Below are 16312 nucleotides of genomic sequence, written 5' to 3'. Positions count from 1 at the left end.
AGGGCGAAATGCATATCAGTATTTTGTCTGTCGCTATGTTCTCAGTTCACGTTTCATCATTTCGTGGTTGATAAATTTAGTACTAGTCAGGTACCGGGGTTGATGTAACCGCCTATCCCTTCCCACAAAAATCCAGGCCTTGTGCTTATAGTAGAAAGGTCATTTGCCAGGCGTATTATATATTGCCATGCGCATTAAGAAGAGCGATAATCAAATTAATGACATACATTTCAACTGCGGTTGATTGTCTTTTAGACAATGTGTATACGCAACACACTTGCACACACAATATATATAACAGCAATTAGCATATTTACATCTAAATCACTATGTGATTGTTTTGATTGTCACTGTTTGCTATGCATGTAACGATATACCGATCCGAACTTTCTGGGTTATAATCCGAAATTACCAACCTTTCAGCGCGTGCATCCTTCCTCTTATATTGAATGCAGTGAATTTATTTTCCCACATGCTATGTCCACCACATGTGGAAACATCGGCCCTATTAGCTACATTATTTTGAGCTCGCAATGAAGTCCCCACTTCGGAGAAAAGTAACTAAGCCATGAAATAATGCTACATTCGCAAATGAAATGCACTATAGTCTTTTATATATACGAAAATAGGAGTTAAGATGATGGGCAACGGCTCTGATCGTAGACGTGGTGTATCAGAACTAACCTGTGAATAAATAATATCAACACATAAGCGCAATAACGCCTTCGGGCTGTTGCATATTTTAACATACATAAAATGCATTTTATGTTTGATGGCAAAAATAAAACATTTTTTTTTTTCATGTATTTATTTTAGTACATTCAGAAATTTCGGAAATTTTAGTTTTAAACAGATAGCTGTTTGATCCAACCTGAATATAGTAATCGAAAATGTTTTCTTCTCACATTTCGTGTTACTTGAGAAGATACGGAACAACATAAATTTAAGATTAACTATTTAGGTTAGTTGAAATATATTTGTCACATATTTCAACTGCTATATGTGACAAACCTATTTCACTAACCTAAATTGTGATTATGCGTAAACACTGCTTAGCGCACTTAGAACATGGACACCAAGGCAATGTATACAGGGAACCCTACAGACATAAACATTTCACTTGCGAATGTTGCTGCTGCATGCTTCCGACGCCGTGAGCTTCCAGGATTTGCGCACTGTAGAAGATGAAATCTTGCCAACATTTAAGGCAGCATGCCTGAGATGTAGTCTTCTCTCAAACGGTGACACACTGGAACATGTGTTGATAGACACTGCTACCTGTCAGCTGCCCTTACAGTTGCGTGTTATCTTTGCTGCCCTGTGCATATATATGAACCCTGCAAATGCTCTTCACATATGGACCACTCACTAGGAATTCATGATTGAAGATTTTTTGCACCAAGATTTTGATTCAGAACACGCAGAATAAATGGCACTGCACTGAATTGATACACTTCTGATAGAGAATGACATTAATTGTTTAGCAATTTGGCTGCCTGAACCTATACATTTACTGACGAACAGAGACTGATTGCTAATGCTGTAGATGAGAAGGGAAGAGGTGATGTGCCCAACCACTCCTGTTTCTATATGGAGGCACCACGAGGTTATGGTAAAACTTATATGTTTAATACCATAAATTTTTATCTGCGAAGGAACAACTGCAATGTGTGCATTGGTGCTTGCACAGGCATTGCCTCTACAATACTGTCAGGTGGAAAGACTATCCATAGTTTGTTTACGTTGCCTGTCACAGTCAAGGAGGCCAGCGTGTGTAATATAGAAGCCACTTCAGAAAATACAAATCATTTACGAAACCTGGATTTGATCATCTTGGATGAGGATTCTATCATCCCTTCATTTGCACTGCATGCTATTGATAACGCCTTGCTAGGTATCACTGGCATTGCTGCTGTTTTTGGTGGTAAAGTTATTCTCTCGGGGGAAGACTTTAGGCGAGTAGTACCCATGTTTCCAAGAGGAACTCGTGAGGAAATTATTGAAGTCTGTATTAAAAATTCTCCTCTATGGGTTAATTTCATCTAAGCCAAAAAACATCAAGACAACAGCAGATCAAAGGCAATTTGCATCTTGGCAGCGGAACATATGCAGCTCCACAAGATTTTAATCTTGCTGTTGATGGCACAGAAGTGCTTCAAATTCCATGCGTTGACGGCTCTTTAGTGAATGATATCTTCAACAATACATCTGCCGAAGAGAGGAGAAGCAGAGTAATTATTTCGCCAAAGAACTCAGACTGCCTCCTGATCAACGAAGAAGTTTTGAGACAACTTCCAGGTGACTGCCGCACCTATTATAGTACAGATATAGCTTTGACAGATGATCCTGCTGAGGCTGAACGCTATCCACTTGAATTTCTAAACTCTTTGATCACCTTCAGGAATGCCTCCTGATAAATTGAGTTTAAAACACGACGCAATAGTAATGCTTCTTTCCGACATTTCTATCCAGAATGATCTCTGGAACTGGTGGCCACGCATCAACATTCAATTGAAGCTTTCTAGATTAGCGGCTCACTAATTGGCAGACGTGTCCTCATCCCCAGAATAACGCTGGCGCCCAGCGACCGTAACTTGCCATTCACCTTGGAGAAAACCCAGTTACCTGTCCATTTGTCATATGCCATGACTTTTGACAAGTCACAGGGGTAGACATTTGAGAAGGTGGGATTGTTCTTACCTCAACCAGTGTTCAGTCACGGGCCGCTATATGTGGAATAGTCCAGAGATCGCAAACTCTCAGATGTAAGGGTTAAGGTGATGGAGACAGATAGACCAGTGAGGAGAAGAGGGCGAACTGTTACTAACAACATTGTCTGGCGTGAACTACTGACTTGAAGGAGTGGAGTGTTTTCAGAAATTCTGGAGATCCTTGATTGCATTAGGTATGTGTCCTTGGTTTATATATACACACACACACACACACAAACACACACACACACACACACACACACACACACACACACAGACACATACACACACACACCACACACACACACTCACACACACACACACACACATACACACACACACACAAACAAATGAATATCTTTGAAAACAGGTAACTATTTATATGTGGCATGTATTATGTAGTTTTGTACATATATAGGTCTATTGTTTTCTGTATACATATCGGAGGAAACTGACATGGCTCTATGTTGGGAGTGGGGAGTACCATTGACTGATTGGCTTTACCAATCTTTGCACACATGGTAAACACTCCCAAGTATCTCTGTGTGTTGTTTATTTTCCCAGCCTATGAGTATTGTATGTCAAAAAAGGATAGAATTAATAGCTAAACTTTATGTATTTGTAAATAGAACTCTACAAATATACGCAATTTTAGTATTTGCTGCCTAAGTGTCTCATTCTATTATATATGTAAAGATTATATTTACTCCTTTCTTCAATGCGTTATTTTTATGTATACATATAGCAGAAAGCGTTTATTATTTACTCAACATTGTAGTAATCGGTTCTTGGAAATTCCATGGTTCCCGCTAGTTTATATTATTCTGACAAGAGTGTTATAACTCTGAAAGTTCTGGAATTTATGATTATTGATGCGCTGTGCATGACACCGACAACCTTTGACTGTTAATTTTCTTTAGAGGAGACATAGCATTTTAACATAACTTTCCTTAAATGCACATCCATTTGAATTATATATTTTGAATCCTTTTAACTACAAGTAAATTCAACACCACGCCTGTTCATCTTCAACAGAAGCATAATTGCATACATGAATATGAACTGGAAAATCAAGACTACGATTAACAAGATTTTATAGCTATCTCCCTCATCATTTCCTATCATTAACATCCCACGCAAATTTCTCATTGCTGCTATTAGCATGAAAATCATCATTATCATTTTCAACATCATTATTATCATGTATATGATAAAACCATCATCATTATCACCAATTCAACTTGTAGAAGATCATCATCATTATAATAAATAGACCTACTTACGTTTCATTTGCCAGAGGCGTATATGTTGCTCCGCAACACCAACCGCATTCTCTAATAAAGTATAACTGATTTTCTTTTCTTGATTCTCGATTAAATACGGTATATTCGTGATTTCCTGGCAGCATCCTGTGAAATGGTTACTGATATTTAATTTAGCATCTTATGTTTCAGAATTCAAATCTCATTCCAGTAAATATTAATCAATGAGAATTATTGATTCTGATAGTGATGTTTAATTTGAAAATATTTACAAATATCTCATATAAAAATATATTGATATATCATCTTTAAAAACAAATAGATTCAAATTATCCTTTTTGTTGTTTTGTTGCCATAGTCAGTTTTTAATTATATTATAATTCTGTCGTCTACGTCCAGTATGACATCACTGGCTATTATATTCGCATGATAGAATTTCGTACACAAATTATGATTAGTATATCATTGTAATTGTTAATTACAAAAGACAGTGGTTTACCAGCATTATTAAAACACCAGAAAGGAGTGCTTCCAGCGCAATTTCCTCTGCCTCTCTGCATTCTATGTTCAAGTGACACCGACGTAACATTTTATTTTCATCGTTACTTCGTCGATAAATAATAGAATACACAACTTCCGTTGGTTCTTTGTTTTCCATTTTCTCAGAATTAGCTAAAGCTGATAGTATTTTGTCAACGTGTAAAAAATCTCCATGTACCTTTCATGGAAATTATAATTCAATTCTTTTTTTATAATGAGGCCCGGATAGATAATTTGGTCCACGTCCACTTACTCTGAGTTACAGAATTTCAATTAATGTCATATTAACAATTGAACGATGCTAAAAATAAAGTTTCGTATGCCTACATAAAATACAATGACCGTCTATGTAATACTAAAATTCAAATTCAATGTCTCTGTATGACTGAACATTGTTTATATATATATATATATATATATATATATATATATATATACATATATGTGTGTGTGTGTGTGTGTGTGTGTGTGTGTGTTTGTGTGTGTGTGAGTGTGTGTGCACACACATACTCACAGACACAAACACATATATACAAATATGTTTGTGACATATATCAAATGCTAAACGGCAAATTCACTGCAGTTAGCGTGGAGAAAATATCTTTCTTATGATAAAACATGTGAAATCACCCGGTTTGTTCAGTGTTGTCATCTATCAGGAATCCCAGACATTGACGTTTCGAGTTTATTGACTCATGTCAATGCGAGTGGAATACGTTTATGCATAATTCAGTCAACACTTGACTAATTTGCGCTGGTCGATCGCTCAATCAAGGAAAATAAGGAATTGTTAGCCTAAGCAGTGTTTAGGCATAAGCAAACTGTAGGTTAATTAAAATGTTTGTGACATGTATCAACTGCTTAAAGTAAAATACACTGAATTTGCCGTGAAGAAAATATCTCTCTTATGGGAAAAGGTGTGAGAACACCCGGTCTTTTCAGTGTTGACATCTATCAGGAAACCCGGTCTATTCAGAGTTGCCTCACTTAGGTACAACCCGTTCACAAGAGTCAATAAACTCTTAGTTAGCCAGAAATGAGAGGCGAGGTGGTAATCATGTTTAAAAGAAGCCTGAATCTCGAGGTTTGGACGATCTTCCTGGACCCGGAGGGTAAGCATGTGTCCAGGACGTGATCAACAGGAAGGTGGTGCCTTTCGAATAGTTGCTGTTTACGTCCATGCAGAGATGGAGCAGTCAGATGTCTCGAGACGTTTAGAAGTTTTCTTTGGGACATCACTCTCCTTAATCTTTATGAACGACTGCAACTCCATCTTGGATGCATGCCTGGATAGGCTGGGATAGCTGATAGGAGAGTGGGAGTAAAAACTCACAAACCTGCTTAGACGCTTCCAGTTGACTGACAGGTACCGACTGGATTTCCTGAACGTGACGATGTGGACATAAGTAAACCGAATCAGGTCTTCCAGATTGTATCTAGATAGAGTAGTTTGTGAACCTGTAGACTGAAGTAGAATAAATTGTCCACAGTTCAAAGTCATCGAGATTGGCTCTTGCTCAATTCTTCACTGCCAGACACGAAGGTTCTCTTGTCAGAGCTAGGCCGCGTGCACTGAGACGGGAGGGGATGAAAGATGTTCGATGGGCCCGGGTGCCAGAGACACTGTGTGGAAATAAAGCATCAATTCTATTTCGGCAAGCTATGATGGGCTGATGATAACCGAGTCCAAGATGTGTGCAGAATTTCAGCAGTGCATCAAGCGCGATGGTTCTGAGAGGGAAGTGAATTTCATCACCTATCTTAGTGGTTTGCTGCGCCTCTCCGCCATAGATAAAGTTCTGCGAAATACCGATAACAGCCGAATATATGCGTGATAACGATGACCAACTCCGCAAGAGAGAAGTCTCGATGGTCTACCCATCGACCTATATTTTCATATGCCAGACTTGTTCGGTAGTCACTTGTTAGTCACAGGCAGCAGAACGGGAGAATTCCCAGTGCTGTAATCCGTGGAGTGTTGGTGCGGCTGAGAAAAAATTAGAATAAGAGGAAAAAATTGGGCTTATAACTTTGCTGAATGCAGATTATAAAATTTTAGCCAAGGTGTTAGCCAAGAGGCTGGTGCTTGTCATCGATAAGCTGGATGGAGTTGCGCTCTTCCAAACATAATTATTCACGACCTCCGCCTTATTCTGCTTGGTGGTTATAGCGAAATAGGTAGTGTGGTGGACGAGGCTGAAAGCACTGAAGACAGACTCTTTCCCCTTCGGCCAAGCCCTCATAGGCTTTTCAATTTCTACTTGAAAAGGAAATGAAGATAAAGAGGGAAGTAATTTTATTGAAAGATGGATGAATGTCGTGAAAATGGCTCCTGTGAGTGGGCCTACTCTGAACATTCGCCTATAGAGCGGAGCATTTGAGGGGGAAAGATGTGCCTACCTGGGGTACTTTTGGCAGTCGGGGTGACGTGGGTTCCGCTGGGTGGAACTCCACCCCCCCCCCCCCAAAGTGTGGTGAGTGTAGTAACTTTCCTAACAAGTAAAGTTAATTGCACGTAAAAGTGGCTGTTTTATGTTACTACTACTTTAACCCCAGGTAGATCTTTCGTCAGCTAGTTATTAGTCTGGTACTGCACCCTGTATATACATATATATTGCTAGCAGGGGAGCGAACCCCTACCATCCTCTAGCAGACAACAGGATCGCGAGCTAGTTGGCTTATTTTCAGTCGCAAGTACCTCGTCGCCAGTGAGATAGCCAGGGTCCGTAATATTCCGCAATATATTGCAAACAAATTGACCATCGGCCACTGATGTGCAACATGCAAAGTAGCTAGTTTTACAATCTCAGGAACATATTAGAGTAGTATCTACACAAACAAGTAAAATTAATCGCCACCTGAAAGTGGCTGTTTTATGTAAAAACTAGATTAACCGCAAGCAGATCTTCTGCTAGTTATCGGTGCGGCGCTACAGCAGGAGCTCGCTCCTCTACTAGTAATATATATGTATGTACAGTGTGCAGTGCCACATCGATAACCAGCTACCGGAAAATCTACCTGGGTTAAACTAATAGTAACTTGAAACAGCCACTGTGATGTGGCGATTAACTTTACGTATCTCATTTTCATTCTCACTAAAAAGCTTCAGATCTTCCATGTAGAGCAAATGATTAATATTTCCATTACTAATTCTGCAAAGATACCCTGCTATTACATTCCTTAATACTAAACTGAGGGTGTTCAAACGTAAGACAAAATATTAAAGGGAATAACGAGCCCCTTTGGAAAATTCCTCTCTTGATATTAACTTTCACTAAGATTGTGTCACCTGAGTAGAGATCTACTTTCTATTCCTTCATGCTAAAGCTAATTTATTCACGTATGTTGTCTGCTATACTGAATATACTGAAACATTCACTTAACCATGAGTGTGGGATCATGTCATAGGCTTTCCTCTGATCTATTTATACTATTCTTAGATTTTTCTTTCTAGCTTTTACTTCATGTAGAACAGCTTTGTCAATGTACAATAGATCATGCGTTCCCCAAGCCTTCTTCCTGCAACCACTCTGTTCTTCTGGCAGTAAATACTGTTTGGCAAGGTGCTTGTAAGTGCTTTCTGCATGCGGTCTTGTTAACAGCTTCCACACTAATGATAATATAAGACATTATAGCTGTATTACACTTGCTTTTATCTTTCTTATAGAGTATTGTTCTCCCTCTAACTATCCAATCTCGTATTGAATTAATGCAATACTGGAGCTGTTCCCTCAGCCTCCCATGTAAACTACTAAATTTTTTTAACCAGTAATCTTGCAGTAAATCTGGTCCTGGGCTTATCCACTTCGGCATTTTTCCTAACACTTTATTCATTAATGCACTATTTAGTCTTAGATTAGGCTGCTTCTCACTCACTAATTCTTTCTGCACTTTCTTTAACCATACTGCATCTCCATTGTCATTTTACTTTTATCCCCAAAATTGCTCCCGAACTTTCTACCTTCTTCTGCATTAAGTTTCTCATCTTCTGTACTTCCTTCTTCACTACTTCGTTATAAAATTCCCTCTGGCCTGCTTCAAATAATCTATCCTGCTGATTCTATTTTTTCTGATCTCAAAACTTGCCTCCAACTGTTAGGATACGCTCTTTCAGCTCTACTATGACTGTAACAAATCATTTCTCTTTGACTAAGTATCGTTCTACAATAGAAGATTTGAATCATATGTTTCCTATTTTGTTCAGTTTCCAGGATTCTATTCTACACAGATCTTGCCTCTAATTCTTCATTTTATTTTGTAATCACCTTTTCCACATTGGCTCGTTTTTATGCTTTCCTTGTGGAATAACTTAACTTCCAGCATAGATCAATAAGTTCGTGTCTCATAGTTTTAGTATCTATCCTACTGATTCCATAAACTACTTTCCTAGTCATTTGTAGCAGCTTCCTTCTGTTGGTACCTGACATAGTTTTTATGTATATGTGTCCACTGTTCTTTTTCCTTTGGTTAATTTTGTTATAGGTTCGTTTTTACAACGTTTACATTTTTAACTGAAAATCGTCCTTGGACATGTATTGATATCTCTTTCGTACTTATAATTATTATTGATGTATAAGCGAGAAACTGAGAAGAAGCAGCAATGTGTTTATATGATTAGGACTTGTATATATATGGAGCTTATGTAATTAAAATCAAAATTTTCACTCAGAAGTTGGCAGTTTCCGTATGGAGGTATTGTATTCCATGCGTTTACATTTTCGAGCACGTGTTGCAATGGTGCCGCATCTGAGGGAAGCTATTTTATGAGATGGCTTACGTTAAACCAGTTCTCTTTCATTGATTTTGCAGATTCTTAATTTCTGCTTGGTGATTATTATTATTATTATTATTATTATTATTATTATTATTATTATTATTATTATTTTTATTGTTGCTGTTGCTGTTGTTGTTGTTGTTGTTGTTGTTGTTATTATTATTTTTTTTTATTGGCGAGCTGGCTGAATCGTTAGCACGCCGGGCGAAATGCTTAGCGGTATTTCGTCTGCCGTTACGTTCTGAGTTCAAATTCCGCCGAGGTCGACTTTGCCTTTCATCCTTTCGGGGTTGATTAAATAAGTACCAGCTACGCACAGGGGTCGATGTAATCGACTTAATCCGTTTGTCTGTCCTTGTTTGTCCCCTCTATGTTTAGCCCCTTGTGGGCAATAAAGAAATCATTATTATTATTATTATTATTATTATTATTATTATTATTATTATTAGTAGTAGTAGTAGTATTAGTGATGGTTGCGCCGCCACCTTCCTTTAATCGAGCAAGCAAGACAATTTTTTTCTTTACCTGGAGGATGTGGCGAAGGAGGTTGTCTGGTGGACGAGACTGAAAGTCATGGCAGGCAAATTCCTCTTTGGTAGAGGTCACATTGACTTCTTCAAGTTTTAAAAGATTTAATTGTAAAGGAAATTGAAGGTGGAGAGCGAAATACTGTCTTCGAGTGAGTTTATTGAAAAATGGGTGAAAGTTGCGAAAATGGTAAGAGTGGATGGTAGCTCACTAAGGGCAGACCTGTGAGTCGTAGAACGGGAACTAGAGAAGGTACTTGCCCAAGATGTTCAGGGAGATCTTAGACAGTGCGGTTCCTCGATTATCTGTAGCCGTAACCCTCTGTCAGGAGGACTACGTTTCTTTTAACCCCCAACTTTTTTCGTTAACCTTTGTATCTTATGTATGTTTGCTTTCCTTTCCACGTATACCGTGCACACTTTGGTTTTATTATTATTTATTTATTTTATTATTTCATTATATGCACCTCCACAACGTACGCACACTTTATATCTGTTTTGTATTGTCTCTCTCATCCTTCGCCCTGGTGGTGAATAAATGAAATCATCATCATCATCATCATCATCATCATTATTATTTAATAATTTATTCAGAGTTATTCAAACACGCTTCCAAATGCCTTCTTGGGTCTCCAGCTCCCAACCAAATATGGTTTGATTTATTCAAACAAAACTTTTGATATGTTTCAATGTGTACTCCTGAGCGGTGTCTAGCAACAAAGCTTTATTTTAACTAATTCTCTGTTTTCTGATATAGCATAATATTTCTATCCAAACAAGGTGTCAGATACATAGTCTGCCTTTTGAAAAGTTACCTGAAACATGGCAAAACAGTAAAATCTTATACATATTTAAAATCTTATATATATTTAAAGACAATCATAAGAAATGATAAAGAAAAAAGAAAATGATAAAAATAACAACTTTTCAGTGACAACTTTAAGAAAACCATAATAAAATAATTAATGCATATACTCGTGCGTGGCAAAGAATAAGAAATAAAAGCGCGGATAAAATTATGCCACATATATAGAGAAAGTGTATATTTCTACAAGGAATTCTTGATACGATGCATTTCACTGAATGGAAAATCTATTTAAAACTTCGGTCGTATGAGTTGTTTATTCCCACAAGAATTTATCAACCAGATTCACAAAAGATTAACAAACCTGTTCCTTGTAAATACCATGGTGTTTCGGATCAATCATCTAAAGAAAAGTCGCTGACAACTCTTACAGAAACCCTGTGATAAATAATTTTATTTGTAGCGTACGGTCTCCTCTGTACTGTACATAAAAGAGTACAATATTTGGGAAAAAGAAATTCAAAGCTTCAAAGATATAACTAATGATGTAGATTTCTAACCTCACAGATACTTTTGCGGTTCAATGTGGACAAGCTTTTACTGCCGCTACCATCATCGGATATATGTCATAGGGCGTGGCTGGTGATGGCCTTGCTCTTGGTTCTATTACAGTCACCGTCTAGATTTTCGTATATTTTGACATTTGTTGTCGTTGTTGCAGTTGTTTTACAGTTGCCATTTTGTTGTGGTTGAGGTTGTGGTGGTGGTGATGGTGCTATTGGTGAAGTTGATTTCCACACTAAGCTAACGTTTCAAGCGCTCTTCTATTACTGATATCCTCTCGGAAATACTAAATTCATTCATTCATTTATTTATTTGTAAATGCTCAGGTTGAAAGAAAAGCATAAAACAAAATTAGAGATCTCTACCCAAAAGACGTAAAAAGACGCCGCCGCCGCCGCCGCCGCCGCGGCAGCAGCACTACTAGCGGCAGCAGTAATAGTAGTAGTGGTAGCAGCAACAGCCCCAGGAGAAGCAGCCTCAGCACCAGCAGCACTAACAGAAGGACCATCAGCAGCACCGGCAACGGCAGCTGTAGCAGCAGCAGTAGTAGTAGTAGTAGTAGTAGTAGTAGTAGTAGTAGTAGTAGTAGTAGTAGTAGTAGTAGTAGCAACAGCAGCAATAGTACTAGTAGTGGCAATAGTAGTAGTAGTAGTAGTAGTAGTAGTAGTAGTAGTAGTAGTAGTAGTAGTAGTAGTGGATATGAATAAAAGAAGAAATGAATGATGTAGAGGAAGAAGTGAAAGTAGAGAACGCAGGAGTGGAGAAGTGGAGGGGAAGAGGAAGGGAAGGAGGTATAGCATTAACCACTCTGTGAATGTGGCTCTCTCCACACGAAGGGAAGGTGAAAATCTTTGGGAGTTGTACTTCCCCGACTCTCAATAGTCTAGGACTGAAATATTTAAGAAAAGCCTCCTATATTTAGACGCGGTTTTGTCTATAACGTTATTTCTTAGAGGTGTGGTTCTAGATATTTTGATATAAGTAGTTATATTAATAAAAACTTCTTGCAAGGAAAGCACTCGAAATGAAATTGCCAATAAATCTCTTCCACAAATAATTCATTTGAACATTTTTTTTCTTGGTTTTTATACAGAAGGACAGAGGAAATCTGTACCATAGCACTTGAGACACAAAATGCTTATTTTGGCTGTCCCTTGACAATTTCACAACTGAATTACGTTACATGGTTATTGAAGTTGGAAGTTAGATATGATAATATTGATTTACCAATATTGATTCTAACAAACTGAGTAGTAGTAGTAGTAGTAGTAGTAGTAGTAGTAGTAGTAGTAGTAGTAGTAGTAGTAGTAGTAGTTGTAGTAGTAGTTGTTGTTGTTGTTGCTCTTGTTTTGTTTATGTTGCTATTTTCTTTGTGTATCCTACGCAACCCCATCACATTTCCAGTTTGTTGGTCGGATAATAATTACAAAAATACCAATTGTCTTTTATTCAGATGAAATGGAGGATCCAGCTAACAGCAGTCAACTGCAGCCTGAAGAAGAGCTCAGCATATATATTTCAGAAACATCTGTTTCGGGCCGTACTTGAGTTCTCGTTATCGCTTGCAAGATAAATTACGCGACATTCTTCCTTTGATTATTGCACTGAGCGTACTCTAACGGGGCATCGCATTTCATTCCGAGTTCAGTGATGTTGGAAGGGTCACCGCCTGTATTGATTTTGTTGTAAATTGTGTTGTGATTGCTTCAATTCTTGCTCTTGAGTTTTTTTGTCTTTATTTTGTCTTTAGTATGGTCATGGGTTTTAAATTGTGGATTACCGATATCTTTTCTTTTTTCCTTTCTCGCTTGTAGTCGCGTGCGCGGTTTAACTAGCTGTTTGATTTTCTTGTTGGTGATAGGTACTTTGTGGGTTCTTTATAGTTTTCACAAACTTTCAGTATTTAACAATATTATTGCATACCTTCGTCGTTTCCTTCTTCAAACCTGTTTGTGTTATCCTGTTCATTTCTCAGAATGGAAGCAGCTCAGGAGGAAATCATGCCTGTGCATGTCAGTCTGTGTATGGAAGCATCTAATTTGTTTGTTTGTTTTTCCAAGAGAGAGGACACTGCTGTAGGCGTTTTTCAAATAACTGTAGGAATGGAATTCAGCTCATATCATACCGTTAATGAAACCAACAAAAATAGAACAGCAGCAGCTATTCTATTTTCAGACTGCTTTTCGTTTGAATATTGGAAAATGCTCTTTCTTGCATGGGTCATTATCTTGTGCTAATTGTTGCGGAGATACGTGGCTTAGTTGGAAGGATGCTGCACGCATAATCATAAACATTTGTTCCGATTCATGGACCAAGCCATACGTTGTGTTCTTAAGCAAAATACTTCCTTTCATGCTGCTCCAGTACACTCATCTGGTAAAAATGCGTAATGCTGCGATGAAACAGCTTCCTTTCAAGAGGGTATTATACATGACAGAAAATTCTGGAACGACTTTATGAGCCTCGAGAAGGATCTTTGATCTTTGACCCTTTCAGACTAATTGACCAAAATATTCTTCTTCCATGATCTCATATCCTATGTAGTGTAATGGAATTACTTGGTGTCCATATGCCACTGATGCACTCCTCTACTGCACTTGTATTCATATGTACAGCGAGTGAAGCTTTCATTTTCACGCTACTGAAAGTAATTGTGGTATTCGTATAAATTTATTTTCCTATTCGAGAAAAAAACAAACAGACAAAAACGTATATTTCAATTGTAAAACTCTAAGATGGAATAGCAATAAAAATATTCATAATTATAATCATCTGGCAGTGAAGAAAAAGGCCAATCTTAGGTTGCGGTCCTAGCTATGCTAAAGACGTAATTCTGTTAGGATCGTTCCTAGGAAAGGTTGAAACACAACATTTGAGAGTTTTTCAGAGCTTAAGCGAAATGTTGTTCCGTATAATGTGTATGGGGTGTTATGATGTTTCTTGATATGAGTTCAATTTTAGAATTTTGGTGGGGTTTTGTGCTTGAAAGAGATGATGTTGATGTATCTTTACTGGATGCTGTTATGGGCGCCACAGTGTTCATTGAGTCAATGTAGGATTGACGCGTGGAATGCAGCTTGCATGTGAATGGAGTATAGTTAGGGAATTTTAAATGGAGAGGGTTAGTAGTTTTTCTCTCTGTAACAATAGGCGTTGTAGAGTTTAGCCGCAAATAAATCATTGAAAAAAAATTTATATTTTAGTATTGAAATTGTTGTTGGCACTCCGTCGCTTACGACGTCGAGGGTTCCAGTTGATCCGATCAACGGAACATCCTGCTCGTGAAATTAACGTGCAAGTGGCTAAGCACTCCACAGACACGTGTACCCTTAACGTAGTTCTCGGGGATATTCAGCGTGACACAGTGTGACAAGGCTGACCCTTTGAATTACAGGCACAACAGAAACAGGAAATAAGAGTGAGAGAAAGTTTTGGTGAAATGAAAGAGTACAGCAGGGTTCGCCACAATCCCCTGCCAGAGCCTCGTGGAGCTTTAGGTGTTTTCGCTCAATAAACACTCACAACGCCCGGTCTGAGAATCGAAACCGCGATCCTATGACCGTGAGTCCGCTGCCCTAACCACTGGGCTATTGCGCCTCCACAGTATTGAAATAAGTAGTGAAAAAAAGGTGTTTTGGTCAATAAAACCGACGAATGGGTCACGCTAAAACTAGGTAAATGGAAGGCAGTAAGATCTTCGTCAACCATGAAGCTATGCTGAAAACTGATTGGAAGTCACTCATGCAGAAAGAAAGTTAGTGGAGTCATATTTCTGGACTATTCCTAATCTATACGAATACGAGATACGGTCGTTAGTTTTGCTAATACATTGTTATTTATCAAATGTCTTTAAGGTTCAATCGATGAAATAATTCTAAGTGGGGCATATCACTTGTAGATCTTCCTTTGCGGAAAGAAGCCTGAGAACGAAACAATAAATTGAAGATGTCGAAATACGTCGTTAGTGATGACTATTTTCTCACCTGACAGCTATTTGTCAGCGTGAGACAGGTTGGTTTTCTTGCTGGTGGGACATACAACAACACATTTACAAATAACATGGTAGATTCCTGTAGGAAAGAAGAATGGCTTGGGTCGTAGAGTTTCAGGGTACGAGATAGAAACCATCAAACATGTGTCTGATTAGTTTGAAGGGACTAATGTACATTCGAACTTGACCGGAGTGATATCAAGTAGGTATAGACGGAGGAATGTTTAGGGAAGAGTTGCCGAGTGCTTGTAATGTGGAAAATGCTGGAAACGGTTTATTTATGGGTCTTCGCAATCCAAGGAGAAATTTATATATTTGTTTCTTTTGCATTTGTTACTTATTTGTATTCAACATGTATCGTTCGCAGTTGTGTAATGGGAATATAATTATATATTAATTTGCAATAATTAAAGAAAGGGATAGTAAAGAATAACACCTAATTTCTAAATTCATTGACTATATAAGTATTTTTCTTATATAGACAATGAATATAGGAAAAAAATATGTTTTCTCCACATAGGTTTTGTCTTGTCAGGTGACTTTTAAAAATGGCATTTTTTTTTCTTATAATATATGACGAGTACATTTCGTTGATTGTAAAGTATTAAACCTTTAAGGTTATGGCACTTATTATACCATGAGTTGCTGCCAAATAGGAAGTTCAATCGATGTGCATAGTATTAGCAATACGATTCTCTTCCTTTGTAATATTGCATTCAATTTACGGCCTTCATATGCAGGGGGTTATTATACATTGGATTTTATGAATGTTATAGGATTCTTACTGTGTCTAAAGTGTTTCTTGGTGTATTTGCGCCGAAATATTATTTAGCTCGCGATAAAATTCCCCCTCTCAAGTAACAAAGCTCATAATAGAGTAAAGAAGGACATGTCTCATTGTAAATTTAAAGTAATGAAATACACTATTACTAAATTTGTAAATCCGAGAAATACTTAAATTATCGAAATAATTCTCTTATTACAACTAATATAATTTGAGGGATATTTTTCAACTGGTTCTTGTGATATCCATTCATAATGATTGTTGCAAACTACGCCGTGGTCAATTCAGATCGGAGACGAACATTACAGACATGATGATTAAAAGATTGTGTCAACGAATGTGATTAGAATACCA

General features: G+C 37.7%; 1 protein-coding gene across 1 annotated transcript; it reads left to right on the top strand.

The window, feature by feature from the left end:
- Window positions 1–1590: 1590 nt before the first annotated feature.
- LOC149132837 (ATP-dependent DNA helicase PIF1-like) lies at window positions 1591–2414 on the top strand. Its single transcript, XM_089362064.1, has 2 exons — window positions 1591–1955; window positions 2048–2414. Exons 1-2 carry the CDS (start codon window positions 1591–1593, stop codon window positions 2412–2414), a joined length of 732 nt encoding a protein of 243 aa, XP_089218190.1.
- Window positions 2415–16312: the final 13898 nt, after the last annotated feature.

The sequence above is a fragment of the Octopus bimaculoides genome, chromosome 13, assembly GCF_046866305.1.
Source record: "Octopus bimaculoides isolate indiv1 chromosome 13, ASM4686630v1, whole genome shotgun sequence".
NCBI lineage: Eukaryota > Metazoa > Mollusca > Cephalopoda > Octopoda > Octopodidae > Octopus > Octopus bimaculoides.
The sequence above is the reverse complement of the archived record's forward strand: the minus strand, read 5'-3'. Positions and strand labels throughout refer to the sequence as shown.

Bases quoted from the DNA above. Each gene is read 5' to 3' on its own strand.
- LOC149132837 (XM_089362064.1), top strand. From the start codon at position 1,591: ATGGAGGCACCACGAGGTTATGGTAAAACTTATATGTTTAATACCATA. The intron at 1,956-2,047 runs GCGAGTAGTACC...ATTTCATCTAAG, and splicing joins CTCTCGGGGGAAGACTTTAG to CCAAAAAACATCAAGACAAC.